The 27,050-nt window shown below is 34.9% G+C and overlaps 1 protein-coding gene across 1 annotated transcript in view; it reads right to left on the bottom strand.

Annotated features, from left to right (window-relative positions):
* Positions 1–25,106, bottom strand: part of LOC134527932 (core histone macro-H2A.1-like) — a 58,904-nt gene extending 33,798 nt beyond the window's left edge. Inside the window, exons 1-2 of the mRNA XM_063360974.1 lie at positions 24,804–25,106; positions 14,994–15,100 (exon numbers count right to left, since the gene is read on the bottom strand). Coding sequence (XP_063217044.1) covers positions 14,994–15,100; positions 24,804–24,975 — 279 coding nt within the window. The 5' untranslated portion in view covers positions 24,976–25,106. The remainder of the gene's footprint in view (positions 1–14,993; positions 15,101–24,803) is intronic.
* Between the last annotated feature and the right edge of the window lie 1,944 nt (positions 25,107–27,050).

The following is a 27,050-nucleotide window of genomic DNA, read 5'->3' as shown; positions in this document are numbered from 1 at the left end:
GCTCAGAAGGGAGACGCTAGCCATCAGTGTGTACCTAAATACGTTTTGCTAACTAATCAAACCATCTATCTTTACAATAAATATATTTTTAAGTTTCTCTACTTTTAAGAGCAATGCATATATTTTAAACCATGTTTTGCTATGCATGTTTTATCAATTCTGACTATAACCACATTTCTACAGCTATAATTAAATAAATTTAAATAAAAACTAAATATAAGAAATTGTTCGAATTTTACATTCAGTTTGATATCAGTTATTTGTAGGGACCGGAAAAATTCGCGGTTTCAATTGCCTTTAGGATAGACTGCACATTCCCCTGTACGCTCGGGCAAATAACGCAAGTTCATTGGCTGCTGACTTGTAAGTCGTCTCAGCTGGTTTGTCTGTGATTCGATCCTTCTTTGGTTGAGGGTTTATAATTGGTTGAGATTTGTCCAGATGAACAATAAGCCAATAGCAAAATCATCTCAAAGGTATATTTATTTTAATTTTAGCCTATCGCTGAAACAATCGGTGAATTTTTCCGGTCTCTAGTTATTTGTACTGCTTCTATAAAGAAAACATGCTAAATCTGAACCATCCATACAACTTACTTAGTCCCACACCTTTTTCATTAGAAAAATCTGGTCTAAAATTAAAAAATAAAGAATTATACAACTAATTTTATAAAATAAATGTTTTACAAGTAGTCAGTATGTTTATAGTTCACTTAAGATAAAGTAAATTTCTTAGTTGCTCGTGTCAAAAGTAATATATATTCAGTGTAATTTTTAGCCGCAGCGTCAGAAAAGCATAGTGTAATATTAGCCTAACAACTTCAAGCGCGCAAGGAAAGAATATATATATACAAACATATACACACACCTAATATGTGTGTGTGCTTGTATGTACATGTGTGTATATATAAAACATTTTCAGCAGTTTGTAGAACAAGAAATGAATAAATGATACATAATACATTCATTTCTTAAAATATAATAAAAATAATATCCATCACATTTATTACTTCCTAGCTTTATCCCACACGGCTTCGCTCTCGTTTAAGTAGATTTTGTCATTCAATTCAGGTTGTCGGTCGACACAGGAAGAAAAACTATTAAATTTAATTAATTAATAATATAATTAACTCATTTCATTCATGTTGTTCAATACGGGTAGAGGTTAAATATTTACAAAAGAAAAAAAACTACACAATATAAATCAGGGTTAAGTGTTGGAGAAGAAAAGAAATAGCGGAGTTTGTGTTAGTAGAGTCATGGGTTCTGCCTTGTCGCGAATTTAAGATCCCACTCCATATTAAATTTTACCTACAGTTAATTAACATCCCTTATTAACTCCGCTTGTAATCTATATCTTACATAGTATAAACCAAAGTCGCTTCCCGCTGTCAAACTGTCATTATGTATGCTTAGATCTTTAAAACTACGCAACGGATTTTGATGCGTTTTTTTTTAAAGATAGATTGATTCAAGAGGAAGGTTTATATCTATAAAACATGCATAATATAATAGAGAAACACTGATAATTTTAGAGGTTTAGTGATGTTGTGATGAATTGGTAGAAAATCACCATGGCAACGGCTGTAACATTGTTGATGCTTCATTCGTTTCTATGGCAACGACTATTTCATTGTTAGTGCAGTCCCCATCACCGTTGAAATTTTGCGGGGAATTTAAATATATAAAAATTGCTCTTTTTTTTCCCCAAATAGGTATATATCCTACCGGCTTGAAACTTGACAGTAATGTTCCTTATGTTACGCAGGATGACGTTTTCCGAAAATCAGCTCTCAAGGGTGGTTAAGTCCGTGCAACAGTGGTTACTTCGTCTCCATGGCAACGGGCATCGCTTTGATTTCTTTTTCCATTCGAGGCGCTGCAGTGGCGTACCCACAAGGAGGGGCATGTAAAATGAGCGGCGTAAAAGTGTACTGCCTGCAGACTGCCGAAGCGAAGTACGGGTACACCAGTTGACGTTGCGTGCTCGAGAGTCGGGAAACCATCGGTGCTATTCGTTTTCTCTCCGATACATTAAAAAACATTGTAATAAATTAATTTCCATGGTATTTCATTAATTATTACTGTAAATGGGAGATTTGGTCTTCTTTGCCCTGTAGTATAGCCGTGCGAAGTCGGGTTGCGCAGCTAGTATATATATAAATGATGAAATTTCTTCTGCTTTGAGGTGCAATCGCGTAAACACGACTAAAAGTACCGGTATGGGACCATCACCATTCGAAGCGGGATCGCATGTAGGTGGTTCTCGGTTATTATTAATTTTTTGAATTCCGTAGACCCTTTCACCAATTTTTGTTTAGATTTTTAAATTTGATAAGATTTTTCACCAGTAAAAATATATACATACAATTTATGTTATGGAAACGTTTCTCCGTGCTAACGGATTGCTCATAGCAACGAAAAATAACTACACCCAGCGATATATTAGTTAGATTTGCTGTAAAAATTTTCTTTAAGTTTATTAAACTATAATTTATTTTTTGATGAAATATATCCTATGTCCTTTTCTGTACCCCTGACAATGTGTATGCAAAATTTAATCATGATCGGTTGAGTAGTTAAGGCGTGAAAGCGTAACAAACAAACAATCAAAATCAAATTTGCATTTATAATATTAGTAGGATGAATGAATAAAAGTGCTAATTGAACGGAACAGGCCTGTGTTTATTTTTCATAGTCGTTTACCTATATTTGTTTAAGTCATTGACATTTCTTTCAATGAAATTAGATATGTGCCTCCCGAAATCAGATACTAAAATAAAAAAAGTTAATTTAGTTTTGTTTATGAATAGGTTGAACGAATATTTATGCTTGTGTATACGAGCACAGCGACTGCTTGTTGTCGACGGAAATGTTTGCAGGTTTTACTGTATGGCTTGTCATTGTGATGCCTCAGCGGGGCGCCTGAGATCCCGGACTCAAGGTCGTAGGGTCTTTGGAGAAGAATACCTGAAATGTGCTGGGGTGGGGTGTGGCAGGAAACCCGTGCGTCACTGGGGAAGGGGAGATAAGTTGCCAAGTGGTGGGGGAACAATTTACGGGCAAACGGATTCTCAAGACAAAGGACAGAATGAAACTTACGCAGATATTCGTGCTGGTTTGTATGAAATATAATTTGAGTATTCACAAACACAAAATATTATAAAAACGCAATACAGTCTCCTTGAGTTCTATGGGGAAATAAATTTTTGTTTAGTTTAAGTGTTCCAAGTTACTTCCAAAATTAAACCTTCACATTAAATAATGTTATAAAAATCTACAGTTTTTCACTTTTTACAATCGTATTCTAACACATAAAATTTTTTCACCCGTTCAGATGGTAAAACAACGAGCTTTGAGAGACGCACGTGTACACTTACAAGGGGCCATCCATAAATTGTCACTCGAATCATGATTTTTTTGCCCCCCACCCCCACCCGGGACTTGTCACAGATGGTGTGACGTCACAAATTTTCCAATTTTATATATTGAACTAATTTAATTAAAACAGCAGTTTTAAAATTATTTTTACTCTCATTAAAAATATGTTTTAAACAAAATAACATTAAATCAAACATTTTTCGCATTTCAATATTTTATATTTGGACATGTGACATCACGAAGCTTATGACGCCTCCTACCCCTTGTCACACAATGTCACACTTCGTCGACCACCTCCCCTCCCCTTAACTCATGGCGTTATTTAGGAATGGCCCCCAATGAGACCGAGTCTTATCAGTTTCAGACAAGAAACTCAAGAAAAGGTAAATAACAATGTTTTCAAATAACCTTTAAAAATCACACAAGACATCTTGTAATTCTGTCCTCCATATTTAATGTAACGTATTCCGAGAACACTGAAGTTATTTGTATGGAAGCCAACGACTTTATTTTTATTACACGTTTCACGTTTTCACTTATGAAACTACCAAACAGTGAAAGCACATGAAATTTTTTAATGAAATTATAAAGAATTGCTTACTTTGACATAAAAATTAACATTACTTATAGAAATAAGCCAACTGTAAATTGTTTCGACATTTGTATTGTTTCAAGTTGCAGGGTCGGCGATGTTAGCGTCTGGCATATTTTACCTATAAATTGCCGCAGTTTTATTGCACTTGTTGCATGTAGGGTCCTGTGCGTTTGCTTTTCTTGCGAAGTTTATAACATTAGCCTTGTAGTCAACTAGTGAACACCTTAAGGTGTAGCCAAATTATACTTGTTGATTTTATTTAATTTCAGACACCCGTGGTCAATTCTTAAACATAATTTACTACAGTTACATCCAATTGTTAAATTTTCATGTATTTCACACTTCTTCCACGTGAAAAGTGCCACGTATCTACCGCTCAAGCCCGCTCCACAATGTGTAATGGAACTTCAAGAAATTTAGGTTTCAATATGCGTTCGCTGCTTCCACAGTGTGTGAAAACTTAACAAATGGTAATGAAGTGATTGAATTTCACGGTTACGAAAAAAATAAATTAACTGAAAATTGGTTGAGTTACGATAAAATAACCACGGTCATGATTTACACACACACACGCCTACACGCACACACACATGTATATAAACATAATTATATAATTAAATATAATTAAAGAAAAAGTAATGATTCTGGAGGCAAATTGAAAATAATGTCTTATAATAGCGAACTACATATTAAAAGTTCTCAAATAAAATGAAAACAACAGCATACTCTGTTTATTAATTACTGAAATCCAGCGCTATTGGACGTCTACACTTTCAACTACCATGATTCATAACTGCATTTGCTTTACGAGAACTTGCAAAAAAATCAGTGTAAAAACAACAACATACAGGATTAGCATATATGAATGACCGGATGTAAAAAAAATCATATTTTCAAAGATATTATTCCATCAGTGATACTGAAAAAAAAAAAAAAAAAATCCAATTTCTTATCAAAATCGTTCACTTCATGGCAGCTTTACCTTAGAACACGATGGTAATTGGAAAAAATGATAAGTGTTTATAACCCAAGTATACATTAATAGTTAATAATCAGGCATTGATATGTTTACATCTCATGACCTAACTTCGTATTACGCTTCATATCCTAGTAATTTCGTAATTGTAGATCCACAAAATGTACTTGTACTAGACCCCAATTTACATATGGGTCAACCGGGCATTCGCCCAGATTTCCAGTTTTTGAGCGGCGAAAGAATTCGTGGTACGAAAAAAATTGGACAAAAAGGTTTGAGGGACTAGAAATAATGCCTAAAAATATAAATTACTAAATAAAATAATTTAGAAAAAGATTTAAAATTTGTTTAATAGTATACTGTAACTCATATTTTATTACGGTACGTATAACAACCGTATAAAAATGCTACAAGCATTTATTAAATTTAAAAAAATACACACAGCCTTTGTCTTTGAAAAACCTTTGTATTTAGTTGCATAATATGCTGTTTTAAAACTTATTCAAATAAGCTTGCCATTGAAAAGTTTTATTATTTTTGCGGGGAACTGGAAAGAAAGGGGGCAGCTAAAAATTATCTTCCCAGAGCGCTGGCTCCTGAAATCGGGGCCAAGTTAGTACATAATACAAGAGCAACCAAATTACTAAAATTGTTTACGATGAAATGTACATATTTTCCACTTTCCCTACAACCAATTCTATAGATTTTGGTGTAAAGTCAAAATCATCCTCACAACGAATCAAGTGAAAGCTTACATTCGAAAATATCTTAAAATAAATGTATTGTATAAATAAAATGGAAAGGCTGTTTGCAAAACAATCTGTTATTCACAAATGCAAGGCTACGCACAGTTAAAACATACTTGTTTTTCCAACACTCAACCCACTCAATACTAAAGAACATATACTGAGAACTAAAATTAACCTAGCCAAACTCAAGAACTAATTATTCTTAGATGACGCTGAGGGCACTATTCATTTGGTTAGAATTCGTATATAAGGAGTATAAAATCTATATTGTAACACAAAAATTAGGATAGGTTCGTAATATGGTAATTTTATAAAATAGCAGCTTATTGTAAATAAGCTAATACAAAACCGTGAAGTGGAAGATTCGTTGCGTAAATTCAGAAGTAGTAATATTCATTTGGTACGTAAGTAAAACTTTATTACGCAATTAATAAAGGCAACCTAACTAACCTTTAACTGTAGTTACTATTCAACTTGTTTTCCAGGAGCCGCTACTCTGTAATTTTGCCCTAAAACATTCCGATATGGCATACGAGTAATATATAAATGTATGTCCGGCATCTGGTGCCAGTACATTGTGTGTGGTTGAGGTCCATCGTGTGTGGTTGAGGTCCATCATCTTGGATTGTGAATTCACGGCGGCCATTTTGCATGACCTTGACTTTGACCTCGGCCGCTTGATATTCCTGACAACATTTTGTTGGTGTTCTCCCTGTGCTCCTGGTTATTCCTGTCAAAACTTTTGTTGAATTTCTTAGTGTGCTTCTGGTTAATCATTAGAAAGTAGGTTCATTTCAAGCATTTTTTCGATATGAGACATGCAATTGTATTCAGTTTTGCGTTTATTTAGTGAATTCCTGTTACCAAATTACTTTCGATATGAGAAATGCAATTGTATTCAGTTTTACGTTTAGTTAGTGAATTCCTGTTACCAAATTACAACTACAAATTAAATCAGGTGAAACTCACACATAAATTAGATTTATCACTGAGTCGATTTCTATGTATTAAAACAGCTGAGAACCACAGCATGCAAGACTATTCTCCTTCTGCTTGAGGTCAAGCAAAGCTCTCTTTCTATTCCGATCGTGAGTGAGCATCCTGCATCTCGCCTAAAACAGTGGCCGCTTTTACAACATAACAAATAACGAATGTTTTATACTTGCATTATTATACAAGGTAAATTGTACTAGATGGATTCAGATATATTGTTTAAAGCAAGAACACTGTGAGCAATTACATGAGGAGACATCTGTAGGTGAAAAGCAGATCTACTTGTAGATGAATTTTTCAACAAATGTAAAATTAACTCTAGCTGATGGTTTGCTGAAATTCCTACTTGAATGTCTGTTTTAGTTTGGAACACTCAGTATGCTTCTGACCACATTCACAGAAGCTAGTATGGATTCCGTAGCGATGTCTGTAGCCGTTATCGAACGGACACAAGTGTAGTTATTGCAGCAAGAAATTTACCTTGCAATAATTGTTAAACGTCATGAGAGAAGCGAGTGTATTTTGGGTCATTACCAAAAATTATTTAGTTGCACTCATCATCATTTAGTTGACGAAATATCTTGAATAAACATCACAAGATCTGTACAACCAAGCTAACTGATGATAAAAAGAACGGTGCTTCAACATCCAGAAAGTGAAATAAAGACAACACTATCCCAGATTTCGTTAATGATTTGAAATTAAATGCTAACGAAGAAAGTAGCATCTTTAATGGAAATGAAAAAAAAAAAAAGAATTATCAATAGCAAATTGAAGTCATCTTTGCATAACTGAAAACAATATAAAAGCATCTGAAGTTGACAAGTTCGAATAACGTGATGACGCACTTGAACCTTTCAAGATCGAAGACCAAGCTGTAGCACCTGAATCTTACAAGATCGACAATTGTGATGAAGCACTGAGATCTAAACGATGGAAGCGACATGTTCAAATTATCAATTCTGATCATTTCCGTGATGATCAATGGGACGATTATGATTATAATAACTATGAGGCTGGTTTGAAAACAGAAGACTATCGAGTTTCTCAGAAAATTGGCAGTAAAAGCGTAAAGAAGATGGAGGCAGCAGCAGCAGAAGAGATTGATTACACAACATGAGAAGATCCTAAAATATTGGTCGATAGGTTTAGACTTCTACTTGCTTCCCAAAATGTTAAAAATATATCCATTACTAAAGAAAAAGGTGTTATACTTCATGCACTAAGATGTACGGGATAGTACAATAATGCCTTGTTTTACCTGCAAATGTATTTTATTGAAAAATAAATTATATTTTGTATTTTGGAAAAAATGTTTTATTTCTTGTATTTTAATTTATCGCCTAAGATTGTTTTCTCACACTACAATTTCTAACTAAAATATGCAAAAATCGTCACCAAACAAAATAATAAGTAACAAAAAAGCCTTCTCAGCAATCGAGACAATTTCGGGCTAAATATGACTGAAACCAATAAGAGCTAAATTCAGTTGTAGCTGTTGTAGAGAGTTGGAGACATTGTAGCCGTTGTAGCCAGTTGGAGCTGATGTAGCGATTGTAGCCGTCGTAGCCAGTTGGAGCTGTGGAAGCCAGAGTAATTTTGAGTTGTTGATTTTAATCTTTACTCGGACTGGACAGTAGCAGTCGCAACAATGACGAAGACCTTGATGACGTATGTACCATCAGCAATTGAAGGTTCTTCAGTTCAGTCTGACCTATCACCTATAACAACAGTAATGCTGACTATCGTCAGTAGAGATCATTGTGGAAGGTCTACCATCGTCGTTTACATACTAGAGGAGACTTTAACGGGTGCAGTGTCTATCAGCAGTAAAAACATAAGTATCGAAAACGAATACATCGTGGTTCGGATATGCTTGGCCTACAAGGCTGACATTGTAAATGATCTGTTCTAACAGTATTCTGAGAACCGATGAATTAGATCTTATGGTTCGGGATACTTTGTCTATACCTGAAATGGTACATGAGTAAGCTGAAGGAGTTTCCAAACCTCTTGGTGTGGAGACGCTTGTCATACGGCCTGTCTAGAGTGACGTTTTGTTGTAAGGCCAACTATCCAATTGTCAGAAGGTAAAGAGAGAAATAAAAAATATATATTTTTAGTCTAAAATCCCCTTTTTTGCATCGACCAAGGATTGAACCGAGGACTGAAATCAATTGATTCAATCGCTATATTATTTGGCTAATTTCCTAATATTTTTTTGATTTTTTCTCGATTATTAATTTAATAAGTACAGAATTTCAATATGGCGATCAAACCTACATCTGCGGCTCACTAGGAGCCGATAGATTAGGAAAGTAAATATATATTTTTGTATTTTTAAATGAATTTAATTAAATTTTAAACATAAAACTTTATTTGTATTGCTCAAGGATTGAACCAAAGACTTAAATCAATCGGGTCAATCATTACATTATGAAAGATTTTCTTTTATAATTTTTGGAATCATTTCCGGATATATAGGTTAATAATTACAGAATTACAATATGACGGCTATGATGTCCGAAAATATGGCGGAAGTGACAACATTCTTGCAATAAATACTCCTGCACTCTTGCCAACATAGCGGTAGCGCTCTATAGCATACGGCTGGATACTAACGTGCCTGGTAGCTAGAATTGAAAACAAATATGTTGGCAGCGCCCTCTAGCATATGGTTGGTGTACTACATGACACTCACGCTCCTATTATTGTGAATTGAAAACAAGTATGGCGGCAGTTCCCTCTAACAAATTCTGATATTTTTATTTCATCATATTGAAAAAAATTACGTCTGAATTTGCGACATTTTTTATATATACCTTATATAATCTCAGTCTGTTAAATGTCTCGATGGTCATGTGGTAAAAGGCGTATGTTTCTAATCCAGAGTTCCGAACTGCCATGGTTCGAATAACCTAACTGCCAATGTATACAGTATAAAAAATTAAATTTAATATGTCGATAAGGGTCATAAACTCATTAGTAGGTAATGGAACATCGAACTTATGTGCATGAGACAGAGAGTATTTGACAAACACTAGGAAAAAATAGCAGTAACAAAAATGGTAGACATTACATAATCCAAGATGGCGACCTCCAGTAGAAGAAAGAAAAGCAAGATGACAACTTCCGGCAGATAAAAACAAGATGATGGAAAAACCCAGATTGCGGCCGTAACGAATTGGGGCATTCGATTTTAAGATGGTGGAAAGTTTCAGAAACAAAATGGTGGATTCCAGTATGGCGGCGAGATCATAGTCCAGGTCATTCAAGATAGCCGCCATGATGTCACAATCCAAGATGGCGGACTCTAAACACACCACGCACCGACTTCAGTTTCCGGACATACATTTATACACTTCTCATACGGAATGCTAGAAAAAAAAGTTTATTTTGAATGCATACTGGCGTGAACTTCTTAATAATTATAAATACTTTTTTTGTTAAGAATTCTTTAAAAATATATCAAAAGGAGTTTTGTGTGTTTCAAGGGAAAGGCCCTGCTGTTAATTTCAGCTGCAAAAAAAATGAGTCAAAATATGACAAAACAACACAAGTGAATATGTTAAAATTACTAGTTAATGGAGTGTAGCACTATGAGGCAAAAAACCACAGACTAATGTAATGTAGGTCTACACATAACATAACCAACCGCAGACATTCAATTAAGTAATTGTGTCACAGCATTTTTCTCAAGAAAACAGTTAGTTAACTCATTTGTGAATAATGCCTCTCCACTCAACCTACTCGCATTTGGCAATGAATTAGTGAAAGTGTTAATTCAAAGTCGAGTACAGTAAATAGTTATCTGGTTGCAAGCAATAGAGCTTAAAATTTTCGTCCAAAACACCTGACACAGTTCTTACTTTTAGAGTAAAGTAAATAATAAAAGGGAATTTTTTTCATAGAACCATTAAAATACATAATATTAAATTTTAAAGTTTATTGTGCGAAATACGAAACCAAAAATAATGTAATCATTAATTGATGAAAACCCTTACTTATATTGTTGACATTACTATAAAAAAAATGGGGGGGGGGGGGGGAGCTGCCGTAGTACGTACATTTCAACATATTTACTAAGACATTGGAAACTTAAAAGTCTGTAGACAAAATACTCTGCAATCTTACGTGAAGGAAGAGAAAGTCCGCGAGAGATAGTAAAATTTCTGATTTATACGTAGGGCATAACGCAGGTCACACCGAGCAGATCGACCGGCATTTTCAGCTACATGAGTCACGCTGAAATATGAACTCGATTGAAACTTCTACGAGCCGAAGAAAAGAAACAGCAATTTTTCCTAAACTGTTACTAATTCAAAGTTATGATAAATATATAAACGGAAAATACCCTTAAATTTTTTTTATAATATTAGTCAAAAATAGTTATAAATAACTACGGGTAACTCATTCAAAAATATGAATAGGTATATTAAAGGAAAATAGTTATCGAATTTTATTTTACAACTATGAAAATAGGTTAGGCAAACAATAAATTAATTAAAGTAACAATGAAAAAAAATTGTAAAAAAATATATACTTTTAAATTTAAAACCTAATTCCCGTAAAAATACCTCATTACCTCACATCAAGTAATGAGTGTTACTCGGAAATGCACTACGTATAATACAACGAGGTAGCGAAAACGCGAAAGCTCAGGTTCGAAATCATTTCATGAATCTTTATTTTTTTACCACCTCTCCTATAACCTTGCCGTCATGTTGGAACCAGCTGTCTGGCCAAAAGTTTTCTGCATCCCCAGTAAACATTGCTTGTGCAGTATTGCCCCGGAAATCAACAGGAAAATAGTACCTTGATATAAATTTTATGAAATGGAAAAATTAAATATTTATGTTCCTCATATATAAAATTTTTAAAGCTTTTTATCTCAAAATGTGTTAAAAAGATTTTAATAACTACCCTGCGCCTGAACATTAATGTTTCTGCTTTCTCTACATTACGTGATTTATCACTTATTACAGTTTTAACGATTATTTTACATACATTCTGTATTTATATTCTCAAGATTATGTTTATCGCTACATTTAAAAAACTGTAAAAATTTTATATTAAATAAAAGACACTAATGTAACCTTCGAGAGAAGAATACCTAATGACGCTACAACGTAAGTAAATGAGATAATACAAGTTTATTTTTATTTAGTTTTAAATTTCCGTCAATAGCGAATTTAATATAGCTCTACAAACAAAACAAACTGTTTTACTAACACAAATTAAATCTTAATCATATGAAAACAGGAATAAAATAAACGTGTAATTCAGATATGGCGAGCAAACCATTAGTTGAAGTCAATTTAGCTATGTGTGGAACTAACAGCACCATCTATACACAGAGAACCAAACTGAACCCGAAAGTAACTGTTTAGCCACAAGAGTGCAGCTCTGAATGCGGAGAATGCAAGCAAAAATATTTCTCACTAGTCCTTTCAAAATATTTACGCCTTCTCATTCAAATTCTAAGTAACGTGATTCGGCGTTATGTGTTTCTAAGTTACGTGTTTCTAAGTTATGACAGTTCTAAGTTGTGTTTCTAACTTGTGATAGTTCTAAGTTGTGACTTTCTACGTTACGACGTTTCTAAGTTGTGTGGTTCTGCGTTGCGTGTTTCTAAGTTGTGTGTTTCTAAGTTATGATCTTTCTAAGTTGTGTGTTTCTAAGTTACGTGGATTTTTCCAAGTTTTCTAAGTTATGACAGTTCTAAGTTGTGACTTTCTAAGTTATGTGTGGTTCCCTAGAGGAAACACAGTCTCAATGGATGAGTTAACAGCAGGCAGTGTTTGACACCGAAGCATCAGCATCTATAGTTCGCACAGACATTGTTAATAAGGCCCAGTTGAGAAGGATACCACACCCATACAGACTGAAAACAGCAACTAAAGACACATCACCTGTGCATGGACAGCTGGATTTGAAGGCAAAAATAGGAACTTGGCCACTTTTGTGGACATTTCATGTTGCTGATATTACTGATGAGGTAATATTGGGAATGGACATTATCAACCAATATGGATTTGTTCTTGGCATGAAAGGTCAGGCAATGCAAATCAGAGAGTAAGAAGTAGCATTGTTTGCTCCCAAACAATTAGACAATGCAGGTAATATTCTATCAAACTATTTCAATTCTGGCCAATCATACGCAGATAATAGCATCCCAAATACACGGAGATAGTAGGGGCAACACGACCTACATCAGTGAGCCAGATAGGACTAGAGAGACTGATCAGCCGCAGCATTACCAAAGTTGATGAGACTGTGCCAGTAAACGTTGCCAATCTTGTTTCAAAAAAGAAGTATGCCCTCTCTTGCCTACCATTCAATGTAGACCTCAACCACTGCATGAGGGCAGAGAAGAATGAAGGAATCGAAGACATCCGACATATGACTATTGTTAACAGTGAGAATAAATGGGACCATTCAGCCTTAAAGTAGCATAGTGGCAAGACTCTGACCTATGGTCCATTATAGGCTGGTTAGAGAGGGATACAAGATGTCATACATGTCCAACATGGCATGAGATATCCAGTAATGGAAGGGCATTGAAAACTTATTGGGCACAATGGGATTTCTTGAGGAGAATGAATGGGTTATTGAAGAGGGCATGGTAGAGTCCAAATGAAAAAGTGGTTACCATGCAGCTACTCCTTCTGACGAGCCTAGTACTAAAAGTGCTGAAAGAAATGCATGATGGAACCTCAGATCGCCATCTTGGAGTAAATAAAACTCTAGTCAAGATTTGTCAGTGTAACTAGGCAAACTATGTTCAGGTGTAAATTCAAGAAGAAATGTGTGCCTACTGCAAATAAGTATTATTTAACACTTTTAATGATGGGTAGCTTGCTATAACACTATGATAACTTAGAATGAAAAGTTGCATAGTAAGATCTGCATGAAGTGTTGTAATTACTAAATAATGGATCCAGAAAGGAAAGCGGAGATGATTGAAAAGGGTACATTTGAACTGATTGAGGTAATATGCCAGAAAAAGTGTAACATGTTTGGGACGAATAGTTTTAAGGAGGGGGCAGTGTTAAGAGGACGCTAGAAACAAGACTGGCCAGCCAGCCTGTGCACCAGCTTACATGAAGGGCGCAATGGAAGTAGCGCCTGTCCATCTGCTGTAATCCGTTTAGGAGTGACGTCACTCTCCCTGTCTCTCGAGCGTTCGGAATGTTCTCCAAGCCCCGTCTGTGTGAAGTGGCCTTTATTCTCACAGCTTTGAGTGTTAAGTTGGGGATTCTGATGACACAACAGAGTGGGGCTGAGAGGTATATACACAGAAAGGATGACCTGCGAGGGCAGTTTAGTGAAGAAGGTGAGTTACTCCTTGGCGATAGCGGGCGAGTGGTCTTCGTGTGCGAAGGTTGGTGCTTCGGGCACTGTATCACGGCAGTATGAGTCAGTGGAGCTAAGCAGTATGTTGGGACCGAGATGAGTGGTAAGAGACGAAAAGTAGATAAATGCACTGTTGAGCCGAGCTACAGTGGGGAGAGTGACTAGTGAACTTATTAAAATGTGATTACTTTGTGGACAGACAGTTAAATTGTTATAATTTAATTAAAAGTGTAAATATTAGTTTAAAAATAAAACTGTAATTGATTTATTAGGCTATTATTTTGAACCTGTTTTTCCCACTTGTAACAATATGTTCACTATTTTTTGTTGAGAAAATACTAAAATGACAGTCTGACATTAAAAAGACAAAAAGACAAAGTCCCACATTAAATAATACCGGCTGACTAGAAGTGGTGTTTATATTGAATATTTAATTGAAATTATTTTAATGGTTTGAATTATAAAAGGGTAAGAGTTATTCTCATCTTTAATAATATTATAAAAAGAGGGCCATTTTTTGAAGTAGTAAACTCAAAAACTATTGGACAGAGTGCACTTTTTGTTTTGTTTTAATAGGCACTTCAATAGAATAAATACACCTCAAAGTACAGTAGCGGCCTGCTAAAATGGGTCCCACTCGTCCGGACATATCTAGGTAATACAGAAGGGATTTAATAACTTTTTTTTCGTTAATCCTACAACAGTTCGAAAGTTAAAAACTTATGTCTGCATTTACAGTAGTTTTACAACTAAAATTGAGCTGTAGAAAAATTTGTATTTATGAAGGAAAAAAAAAACACTGACTTTTATAGTTTTACCCATCTAAAGCTTGCATTATGTGCATTTTAAGACAAATTCTGTTCAATCCTGACATTCGTTGATTCAAACAGGGTCTGGTATATCTATTCAGGATTAGTGGGACCCCACTGTAAATAAAAACTTACCAAGTGTAGTTCTTCGTCATTTGCAACAGCCAGCAAAATATGTCTGGGTGTGATACGACCTTTCCTGTTGTCCCTTGCTGCATTGCCAGCCAACTCCAAGACTTCAGCTGAAAAAAATACAAGTAGGCTTATTGCACTCTGCACTTTTTGGAAATGTAAAGAAATCAGTACAGCGACAGGGGTAAGAGGGGTAGTTTTAATTGCAGCTTAAAATTTTATACAACTCAAACATAGAAAAACATAGAATGAGTGATTCACTATAACTCTATAGCAAGTCCAGGATTTTTTGCGATATAACCTAGTAGTAACCTTGCTTCTTGCAAGCCAAAGAGAAACAACTTCATTAACACACAACTATTTAAGAACTATAGCACCCGGCCCAACTTGGATTTTCAAATAGTTTGATACAGTTTAAAATACATCTTACAATTTATATATTTTGGCTATAGCGTGCCTTAGAATTCAGTGTGCATTTAAATGGATATTTACTTTCTCTTTTTAATGTATGATTTCTGCTGTTAGCGCTGTCTTTGTTTCAGTGTGATCTGTTGCCATATCTAGGCCTACAACAGTGAACTGAACTATTTTATACATAAATATGTATTGTAATAAAAATTTACTAAAATGCATCTTAAACATTGTATTTTGTTAAGTAATATTTAGGATGAGGGATTTCAAAATTAATTTTCCTGATGTTTTTCATCAAGAGCATTATCGGAAGAGAATATATTTTTTTTAATTTCTAAGGAGTTGTAATTGATCTAAGCCATCTTGGTTTCATTGTATTCGTAAACAATTTTTATATACCATTTAATATAGATTTTTTTTTGCTCTTTCAAGCACATCACATAAGTTTATAAACTGTCTTGTTGATACTAGTGACTGGTACAAATAGTTCCTCTTGTAAAATAATAGTTGGTGTTTAGCATTGAATTTAGACACTACTTCATGGTCTAATTAAATTAAAAAATATCAAAATTACAAAAATTAAAACTTATTATAGTTAAAGTTGGTATACAATTAAAAAGGTTTTTATGTCATCAAGCCGGGTAGAATCAATCATTAAACAGTGATTGCCATTTACTCTGTGTGGGACAGACTATAAGCTTGGACACTTTTTGTAGTTAATGTTCGTGGATTGGGCTGACTATTACGATAGTTGTCTGCGTGAAATAATCAGATTTCCTTCCCAGTATTTATATACTGTCTGTTAATACTAAATTGTAAAAAGGAATGTGAGCTTTAGAAAGCATTATCTACATCTTGTCGTGCTCAAAATTTGGCCGAATAGCTCAGAATTGAACATATCTCAAGATGACGAAAGGGTATTTGTTATCAGTGTGATAAAGTGGGAGGAAGCATAATATTTACCTTTTCTACAGGCAGAAGACAACATGATGACTTAAACTTAAGCGGCTATATATCGTGACTGTGGTTTATCATTGGATAAAATACAGTAGAACCCTGTTATAATGTTTTTCAAGGGAGCTGGAATGGCAAGGAAGAGAATAGTTGACTAAGGGTGCCAACTTACACGTAACTATGAACATTGAGTACCTTCAGTATATTGCATAAAATTGTATTTTAACAAACTTCATGTATTCTATGGCAGTGATTGTAAACATAAACATACATAAAGGAAACATTTTATCGTAAGTGTTGGAATAATTTGGTTTTAAAACATTTCCCCCCCATTTATTGAATGTTAGAAAGCAAACATTATAAGCAGGAAATTACACTATTTATGAACATTATATGCAGGAAATAAATACATTGTCCTTATGGGGGAAATATTGGGACTTTAAAAATATGACATTATAAGCAGGAAAACATTATATGCAGGAACATTATAACAGGGTTCTACTGTATTATTTTATTTTTCAGTCACAGTACTCCACAAACACACATGCAGCATATATATATATATATATATATATATATATATATATATATATATATATATATATATATATATATGAGTTTATATTTTGACAGTAAAACTTATTTTATTGCAACAAGCCACTAACATGGTTGTTAAAAAAATAATCTTGGCGATATCCACTGTTAAACCTATTTATGTATTCTTCTAGCCACAACAAACAAACATTTCTTTATACATGGTAATATTTAATCAATAGATGTCTGCATACTGAAATAAAATCAGGTCTACATAAAATGTTACTTTCCTGTACGAAGGAATTTGAAAAAAAAAACTTTAAACTATATTCAGCATTTGGTGTTATATGCTTTTTTTTGGTGGCAACAAGACGTTGGAATTAGCCCTTCTGTGTTTTATAAATGTGTTAGTAGGACACGTTACTAATAAATAAGTTCATACTTACTTCACAATTGGTCTCTAAACAAACAATAAAATGGACTTCTCACTGGCTGGTCGCTAGAAGTTCAGAATGACACAGTGTTTTGGCGAAATAAAATTTTCACAAAGAAATTGTAAGTTTTCATGAAAATCTGCTATACAAAAATATTAAAAGCGGAATATCTACAATTTTTAACTATCCACAGCATTGCCTCCTCGACCAGCATGTATTGAAGGTAATTTATTATGCACAGTGAATGAATGAATGGAAGTGTAATGTCGATATTGAGATTATTAAAAGCAATGAGTGGCAAAGATGTGGATGAAGCAGTGACGGAAGGCATTAATGGGGAAATGTGAGCACCCTGAGAGCAATGTTTGCAATGTTTTGGATCGCAAAAAAATTGAGATATACATTTTTATGTAAAAATATTAATTTATGTAATATAAGCCATCTGTAGAGTTAGTACCTCTGATTCTAGTACAATGAAAGAAGACTAGCAAAGTTTTACAAGGAAAAAAAAATTGATAAAATAAAATTTATCCCCAGCTAATAAAATTACAGCTTAACAATTAAATTTTACTTCATCTTACTGAAACTATGTCAATATAGAATTCTGCCAATGATGACAATATTCAGTTCAAATTTTTCAAACAATAACATCCCGTATTTTATTCTTGAGATAAATGTTCTGCTACATCTCTGATATATACTTATTTAAGTATTTTATGAACACTGAAGCTTATTCTTACTGAATGTTATATTTTTGGTTTATTTTCAATATTTTCTTCTAATGACTTTTATTGCAGAATCTGTTAAATTAGGTATTTTTCCATGGTTATTCACGTTCTACTTACATAGGCCTATCTGAAGGTACACTAAAATTAAAATTGTTATTATAACATTTAAAAACTCAGTGTTTGTAATTGATTTAAATATTGCTAAAACAAGACTTATAATACAAGTCAGCATTTAACTGAAAGAGCGTTAATACACAATTGGGAGCAGCAAATGCTGACTCTACACGCTTATGCAAAGAGAGTCATTCGTAACTGAACATCTCGGCTTGACTTAACTTATGAGCACCAAGTCGGTATAAAACATAGAAAAACATCTGATTATAACTAACTGTGTGGCATAAAGCATAATTCCATTCTCTAGCTAGGCAAGTATGTATTTTAGTTGCCTATAGTGCTTTAAGACAGGTAGCAGTCTCGACAGTGACGTGTGTAGATGAAAACACGCTGCTTGCTGACACCTACCATTAGTAATAGTGCCATGGCTAATCCTTGCCTCTCAACCTCATTCCTTATCAGCCATAAGTAGTTGCTATTAATGTGTATCATCATCTATATCACAGATATCATTGTTTCTACCTCATTTTATAAATAAAATACAATTTTGGAGTTATTTATTGTGGGGTGGGAAGGGAGGGGGAGTATAATGAAACACCTAATTTTTAGAGGTGTGTGCCCCCCTCCCCTTTATGGTTGCTGCACCCTTAGCTCACATGGCTCAACAACACCATAAAACCCTGGCCTGTCCACAAAATAAAACTAACTACATACTACGCTAGGCAATATCTAATCAAAGCTACGATGATTTCACAGAATTCTTAAACATAAGTGATATTTAAATCAGTGAGCTCAGAAGCACGTCTGATTACAGAAAGAGCCATTCTGCCTTCATGTAAATTTGACAATTGTCCCCGGAAACTGTTCGGTGCAAACAGCCAGAGCAGATGAACTGAACATTTTGAATACAGTTTAGACACAAAAAATTTAACAAGCAAAAATTTATAGTTGAATTGAAAAATAATTAAAATAAACAAAATTACATGCAATCAAATAGAAAAAAAAAACTATTTAAGACTATCTGCCTATGTACAACATAAAATTTTCACGTCACATCAGATCACATATTAGTATCTTACGATGGTTCAAAATAAAAAATAAAAATCAACATAACTTAGTGACATGTTATGATAAAACACCAGTTAGCATTAGAGCCCGTGTCTAGATCGGCTATGGCCCACCAAAGGACCGCCAAACTAACAGGGAATAACTACGGCACAGCTAAATAAAATAAATTCAGAAAGATAACAAAATTTTTAATTTTAAAATTTTACTTTTCCATTGTTATAGATGAGTGCTGTGATTTTATTTATGTAGGTAATCATTTTTTAACTAAAAAATGAAAATAGCAAACAATTAATGAGAGGCTACTGTTATTGATACATAGAGGAAGTGAAATTGAGTTGCAATACTAGTACATACAGGTTACCTACCAATAAATTTGATTATATTGGAATTTAAAAATAAATAATGTTATTGGTTTTTATGTATTGCATTGTATTTTTTCAATAAAATATATATTTTTAAACAAAGATTTGGTGAACCATTTTAATGATTCTAGAAGAACTTTCTTGAGTGTCCATAAAAAAAGGTAGTAATTTTTGTTTCTGTTTTGATAATATATTTAGTCAATTTTTTGATGTTCACATAGGCCCTACAAAAGCAGAAGTGTCAATTTTGCATGTGAATGTAAAATATGTAACAGCATGTTTTATTAATGATTTCATGAATTAGTTACTGTGTGGATTTGTGTGGCATTGCATATATATTTTAATAATTCATTAAATTCATGGTGCAACACATATTTTTCCACACAAATGATAGTGTGTGCACAAGCCATGTTGTGTTACCATACCAGAAGCATAGATTTTTAAGGAAGCCTATGTTTCACAGATTTAAGAGATCATAACTAAAATGAAAGGTTGATTAGGTTAGGTAATCTATATTTAAAACATGTACTGAAATTTGTTAAAATGTTTCAACTCTCACAAAATTTAGATTTTCATTCCCTCTGGATTTTGAAAAACTTGATAGTGAAGAGCTTTGTACTCATGGAAAATTGTATGATTTAGTGAATTAAAAACAAGCATGTACCTAAATATTGGTGGCAACATTATAAATTGCTGTTAATAAATTGTATAGGTACACATGTTAATAACTTTGTTGTTTGTAATAATTTTTACACCATAGTTTACATGGTCTTCAGTGACCTCCCCACATTTGACTATTTAGAATCCAGTAAGAAAAAAAATAATTGCTTTTTGCAAGGTAAATAAGCAACATAAGTAGTATATTTAGAATGCATGAAAGTTATGCATAAAAGTACAATGGATGTTGCAACATATTTGAAAGTGATATTTAACAAGTTTTTTTTAGGAAATGAATATGCCTACTTTTTCATTATTTTTTTTACAAGTTTTAACTGTATGGTTTTTCAAAGTTGTCCTATGTGAGCTAAATACTAGCCTGAATTTGAACAGATAATTTACATTGCCAATTAATTATGAGTCAAATTGACATTAGACAAACACCATTAAGTCTTAGTGTGATTGGGAACAATAGTGAAACACTGTTTGCTATTTTTCAATTTTGTTCTCTTTCAATAACTTTGTTTTTTAGATATGTCATATTTCTCCCCACTTTGCTTCACAGAGAATGAGTAGAGTGAATGCTGGAGACCAAAGATAAGAGAGCTGGAGAAGGTACAGTGCAGGGCAGCGAGATGGGTAATTGAGTATGTGAAACGGTTGGCAAAATGCCACTAATTTTCAGTAAATTCCATGCCACTGGCAAAAACTTGGTTTTTACGGGAAAATATTGGTTTTTAATGGTACCAATTGGAAAATATTGGCTTTTATTGGAAAATATTGGCTAGTATTAAAAAAAATATTCAGTGATCGCTTTCTTTTATTTAGGTATTAAAAATTAAATAAACCAGCATGTTATTGTTTTTTTTATATTTGTAAAAATTCATGAAAAACAGGTTTATGTTTAAAATACTAAATTATCATTTTAAGAATGTAATAAGTTACTCTATGAAAAAAATGTACACACCTCCAGAAATGGTATGGTAGCCTAGTAAGTTCTATGTCACTTGGGAAATTTAATGTTTATACTTGCAAGTGGCCACACTGGACAGCATATAACAATTGAGTACAATTTAACACATAACCTCAATGTTGTTTGAATGATTTCTTACCATGGTGTAATGTGCAGTATGTTATACATCTATTAATTAATTTACTGTAAAAATGAGTTCTAAAACTAGACCAGGAATTGGTGGGAGGAAGAAAGACATTGTGTGGTCATACTTTGAAAGTGTAACAATTTGTGAAGATGGAAAGCAGTTAGACAAACAAAAGTGCAAGAAATGCAAGACAATTGTTAGTTCAAAAGCTCCTAGGATGAAAGCTCATTGGCATGCATGTTCCAAGAGTGGAAATGAAAAACAAATACATGTACCTGTAAATGACTGTAATGTGTATGCAGATGTTCAAGACATGGACTTAACATTTGATTCAGTAAGGCCTAGTAGTTCAAGTGTGTCAATTATTGACAAACCCACTTGTATTTCTGACTCTCTTTCAAAAAGCTTCTATTTTAATGGGGATAACCAAAATATTCAAGCTCTTCCTTCAAAAAATTTAGTAGTTCTGGCTGCACCAGCAGCATCTACTGTTAATCCTATCTCCAGCTCACAGAGCTGTCCAAGCTCAAGTGGACTCTCAGATATTAGTGTCATCAGCCGGCACATTAAAAAAGTTTCAACAACCAATTACTACTTTTGCAGTAAGAACTTCAGTATGCAAGAAGGTGGTAATCAACAAGTCTATTGTCCGTTTCTTTTTTGCATGCAACATACCATTTAGTGTTGTACAGCACGGTGCATTTATCGATATGGTGAAGGAATTGAGACCTGGTTATGAACCACCTAACAGAAAGCAACTAGCTGGACCGCTTCTTGATTCAATGTATGAACAGCTCAACCAAGAAACATCTCTTGAACTATCCGGTCAGTCAGTTACTTTGATGCAAGATGGGTGGAGTAACCTACACAACGATCCAGTAATAGCCAATGTTTTGTCAAATGGTAGCAAGTCCTATTTTCTATCTGCAATTGATGCTGGCACAAATGCTAAGACTAGTCAATATTGTTTTGAACTAGCTAAAGATGCAATTACTGAGGCACATGAAAAGTTTGGATGTAAAGTTACAAGCTTTGTTTCCGATAACGAAGCAAAGATGAAACTCATGAGAAAGAATCTTGAAGATGAATTTAAAGAAGATTACTTTGTATCATATGGTTGCATGTCACACAATCTGAATTTACTGGGCGAAGCAATATTCAAAAAGGTTACTCCAGTTGTGAAGCATGTTACAGAAACTCAAAAATACTTTCGGAATCATCACCGTCCAGCAGCATGGCTAAAGGAAGGTGAAAATTCATGCAAACCTCAGCTTCCTGGGGAAACTCGTTGGAACAGCCAAATTGTGTGCCTTGAAACTTTCATCAGAAATAGACCATGTATGATAAAAATTTGTGAAGAGCATGAAGATGACATTGAAGAAAACATTGTAAGAATTGTTAACAATGTTGCAATCTACAAAGAAGTGAAAACTTTATGTGCCCAGCTTAAACCTATTTCTACAGCTTTGGACAGATGTCAAGCAGAAAATTGCAACATTGCAAATGGCTTGGCAATTTGGTTCTCTCTGTGTGAGGAGCCTGCATTGACACCGTATCAAGATGTAATTTCAAAGCGGTTTAATGAAGCTGTAACCCCAGCTCATTATCTAGCATTTTTCATGCAACCTGGCCGCTCAATTTTGCCAATGTTATCACCTGAAAACGAGGAAAAATCCAGTGTGTTTGCTACATCTCTTAATCCAGATTTTTTACGTTACATAATTTGTTTTGAAGCTGAGTCCAGTCCTTTTCCTAAATCTTTTTTCTCGGCAAATGCAAGAGCAATGGACCCCCTCATATGGTGGAAAGCAATGCAAAATAATATATTGACAATAAATTCACATCTTTCATAGTTCACCTGTTTGAGTGCCCTGCAAGCTCAGCCTCTATTGAAAGGGTATTTTCAAACTTTTCATTCATTCACAGCAAACTTAGTAATAGGCTTGGCCTGACTACTGCCAACAAATTGGTGACATGTTATAAAAATATAAACCACAGCTACAAAAAAGGTAAAGGGATTGGAAGTACACATTTTGAGTGGTAGTTTTTTTTTTAATTTTTATATATGTACTATTTTTGACTACCAAGTAAATTTTGTAATTTTTTTCCCCATATTGCTGTACTATTAGTATGAAGGCACTGCTACTGCAAGAACTGAGTTGTACGAATTATCGTGCCAAAACCAAGTCATTAGAGACTGCCAGTACATTTTTTTTTTTTGTAATTTCAAATACTTCCACTATAGTTATGGAATCTAAATATTTGTAAAGTATAATACATCAATACTGTAGTTATATGTATTTTGTGCTTGACAAATGTTATTGTTATAGTACTTTGTTGGCTTTTTCGTTGTCTGTAATGATGTTGAATGAGACATGTACAGTTCACAAATTTTAAAACATTTGAAAATACAAAAATGAGTCACTGTAAATATGAAAAACTTGAAAAATGATTTTTCAGTTCTAGACACTGTGGTTGTTTTTCAGGTTTTTGTTGTAATAAGTCAATATTAAATCTTCCTTATGCATACTACTATAAATTTCATTATTCGATAAATTTTTTCCTATGTGGAAAATACTGGCAAAAACTAATAAATTCCAGGGTGGTTTTAACCTGGAATTTACCAGTATTTTCCACCCAGTGGAAAAAACTGTGCCAACCCTGTGTGGAAGAGAAGAAGGGAAGAGGAGGGGACAGACCAACAGTGATGTCCAAGTAGCTGGGATGGAAAACACTGTGAGACTCTATCAAGTGATCAAGGGGGAGGGGGTTGGGGGGAAGCTGGGAGATAGGTTGCACAGGGAGGTAACAGGAGGAGAGACCATGAGTGGAAGACACAGAAGGAGTGGAGGCGAACAGAATGAGGAAAACACTCATTTCTGGTGTGTACAGGGCGGGAGTTATTGGAAGTGAGGTTGTGTTAAAATGAATAGGAGAATGCAGAAGAATGAGGAATCTTTAAAACCAACCAAAATCCCAATTGCAGCTATATATTTTAAATATTAATTCATAATTATAGAAAAACCTATATGCCTGCTTAATTTTTTCCTCAGTTATTGTATAATTTATTATTTGTGTTTAATTTTGGAACTTTTTGAACTACACAAGCGGGTGCTCCTAATATTTACCTTTACCTCGCCGGAAAAAAAGAAGGGAGGGAATCAGACGTAACAGGCCATCCAAATTCAATTCTTGGCTGGATACGAACTGGATTTTTCGCAAATGAGTAACTTAGCGGACATAGCCGTGAGCTTGTGGATTCCTCAGGTTTCTCCCACCCCTCTTCGTCTTAAATAAACCAGATGTCGACGAGACATTTTCAAAAGCTTGACGCATTTAACATAAACCGCAAAGAGCCGGCACTTCATCGAAATATGTACGTACAATTCACCTAAAAATAAATGTTTGTACCATTCTCAAAATAAGTAACACTGCGTTACATAGAACTTACCTGTTAGATATTCTATCACAGCTGCCATGTAAACAGGAGACCCAACTCCTATACGTAAACGATGAGTTCCCATCTTCAAGTACCGGTGCATACGCCCCACCGGAAAGGTAACATTAGCGCGTTGGGATTTGGTCATCGCCTTTTGGCGCTTCTTTCCACCTCTAGCAGACATTACTACAGTATTTTCGGCACACAAAAGGTCAACAAACGTAACAGTTAGTTAAATAACTTAAACACAAGAAGACGTTGTAAATAGTGCAAATTATGTTTATGATAACCTAATTATTTCCATAGACAACATATACTATAAGTAAACTGGCAACTTCTATATTTATAGTGTAGCTGATCTTAGCGCTTAAAGGAAAAAGGTTACTACTAAGTTAGTCATCTTATAAACAATCACAAACTTAAATTTTTTTTTTTAAAAACATAAAATAACAAATCATCACTATCATCTTTGTTTTTCGTTAATAAAGTGAACCATTCAGGTTTGAATAGACATGGTTGACCAAACTCTAATTTATAAGGTTGCAGTCAATGCGCATTGGCATAGCTGGTTTAAACTTTGAAATGTGCAGAAATAATTTTTTATTTTTTTTGCTGGTCTCAGGCGGTGACGCCAAACAATCAAAGTTGGAACCTCAATGGGATAGAAACAGGGGAGTAGCGAAAACAGACCGAAGGAAGAAACAAAATAACCAGGGGGTTGCAAAATCAAAAAATTACGCGATTATGGGAAAGAAAAGCAGAGATCAACCGAAAAATTTCAGGTGACGAAACTAATAGAGCTTCCGGGAACTTGAGCGGGAATTGAACGCGGAGGACACCCAAATCATGAAAAAATAATGAACGGTCCAGAAGAAGGGGACATTCCAGCAATATATGATTTATATCGGCCGTAGGGGCACCGCACGAACAGGTTGCTGAGGGCAGTATACGAAGCTTAAAGAGGTGGGAGGGAATAGCAGCATGGTGGGTGCGTAGTCGGAAGGAGGTGACATAAACGTTCCTGCCAAAACGACCGAACCGACGCAGGATGTCATCATCTAAATTAGGATGCAAAGAGGTATAGAGTGAGTCATGGGAAAGTACATAAGAGTGCCAGACATCTTCCCACTCACGATAAATAAGGCGGCGCAACATAGGGAGAAGCATGACAGGGGAAGTCTGAGTAACCGCTGTACCCTCTTCAGATGCCAATTTCGCCAACTTGTCAGCCAGTTCATTCCCAGGTATACCCACATGACCCGGGATCCATATGAAGGAAACTGGTGAGCCAATTAGTTCTTGTTGATAGCATAGGGATCGAATTTTCCAAAGTAACGGCTCGGCCGACGGAGCGGTCGAGGAGAAGGATTGAAAAACACTATAAGAGTCTGTGAGAATTACCGACGGCCCTAAACCCGTGGAAACGATGCTGAACAGGGCTTGATAAACAGCAAACGCTTCGGCGTAAAAAATTGTAGTAAAGGAGGGGAGTCTAAAAAGCTTAGAAATCCGTGTTGAGGGAATAAAAATCGCCGCACCAACGGCCTCCCCAGTTTTGGACGCATCGGAGTAAATACGAACATGACCAGAGAACCCACTCAGGGCCCGAGAGAGGTCCTGCCGCGTAGTAAGAGGGAGCTGAGTTTTCCGTCCTACGGCAACACACCGTGGTATGTAATACTGTACCTCATGTGAAAACTCATATCGAGAAAAGGAAGTGGAATGGGTGGAAGCAATGCTATGAAAAGCATCGACAAAGATGGGCGGAATTGGTAGATCGAGTTTATCCACTGCCCGAGGAACATTTGAGATACGAGAGAGGCGTGTAGTCAACCAATACTTACCACAAACCCAGCGGAACCGGAGTTGAAGGGGCATGACATGGCAATCCACATGTAGATATGGAATCGGGGTCGATGGATACGCACCGGAAATGACTCGTAGGCAGATGTTTTGAAGGACCTCCAATCTATGGATCAAGCGGGAAGGGGTGAACAAGAGGACAAGACATCCATATTCGAGAACGGAGCGAATAGTAGAAAAATAGAATTGCCGCAATACCACTGGGTCTGCACACCATGACCTACGAGCAAGGGCTTTTAATAGCTGAATCTGCTTCTGACATTTTTTACGAAGGTGAGCTACATGAGCCTCTCCTGTACAGCAAGCATCAAACATAACACCTAAGTATTTGTGAGATGTTGCCAAAGGAAGGGCAATGCCATTAAATAGAGGGAGGGGCACACCTACTGGACAACG

Source organism: Bacillus rossius, chromosome 1 (assembly GCF_032445375.1).
Source record: "Bacillus rossius redtenbacheri isolate Brsri chromosome 1, Brsri_v3, whole genome shotgun sequence".
NCBI classification, from domain to species: domain Eukaryota; kingdom Metazoa; phylum Arthropoda; class Insecta; order Phasmatodea; family Bacillidae; genus Bacillus; species Bacillus rossius.
Note: the sequence above shows the minus strand (reverse complement) of the source record. Positions and strands in the feature narration are given on the sequence as shown.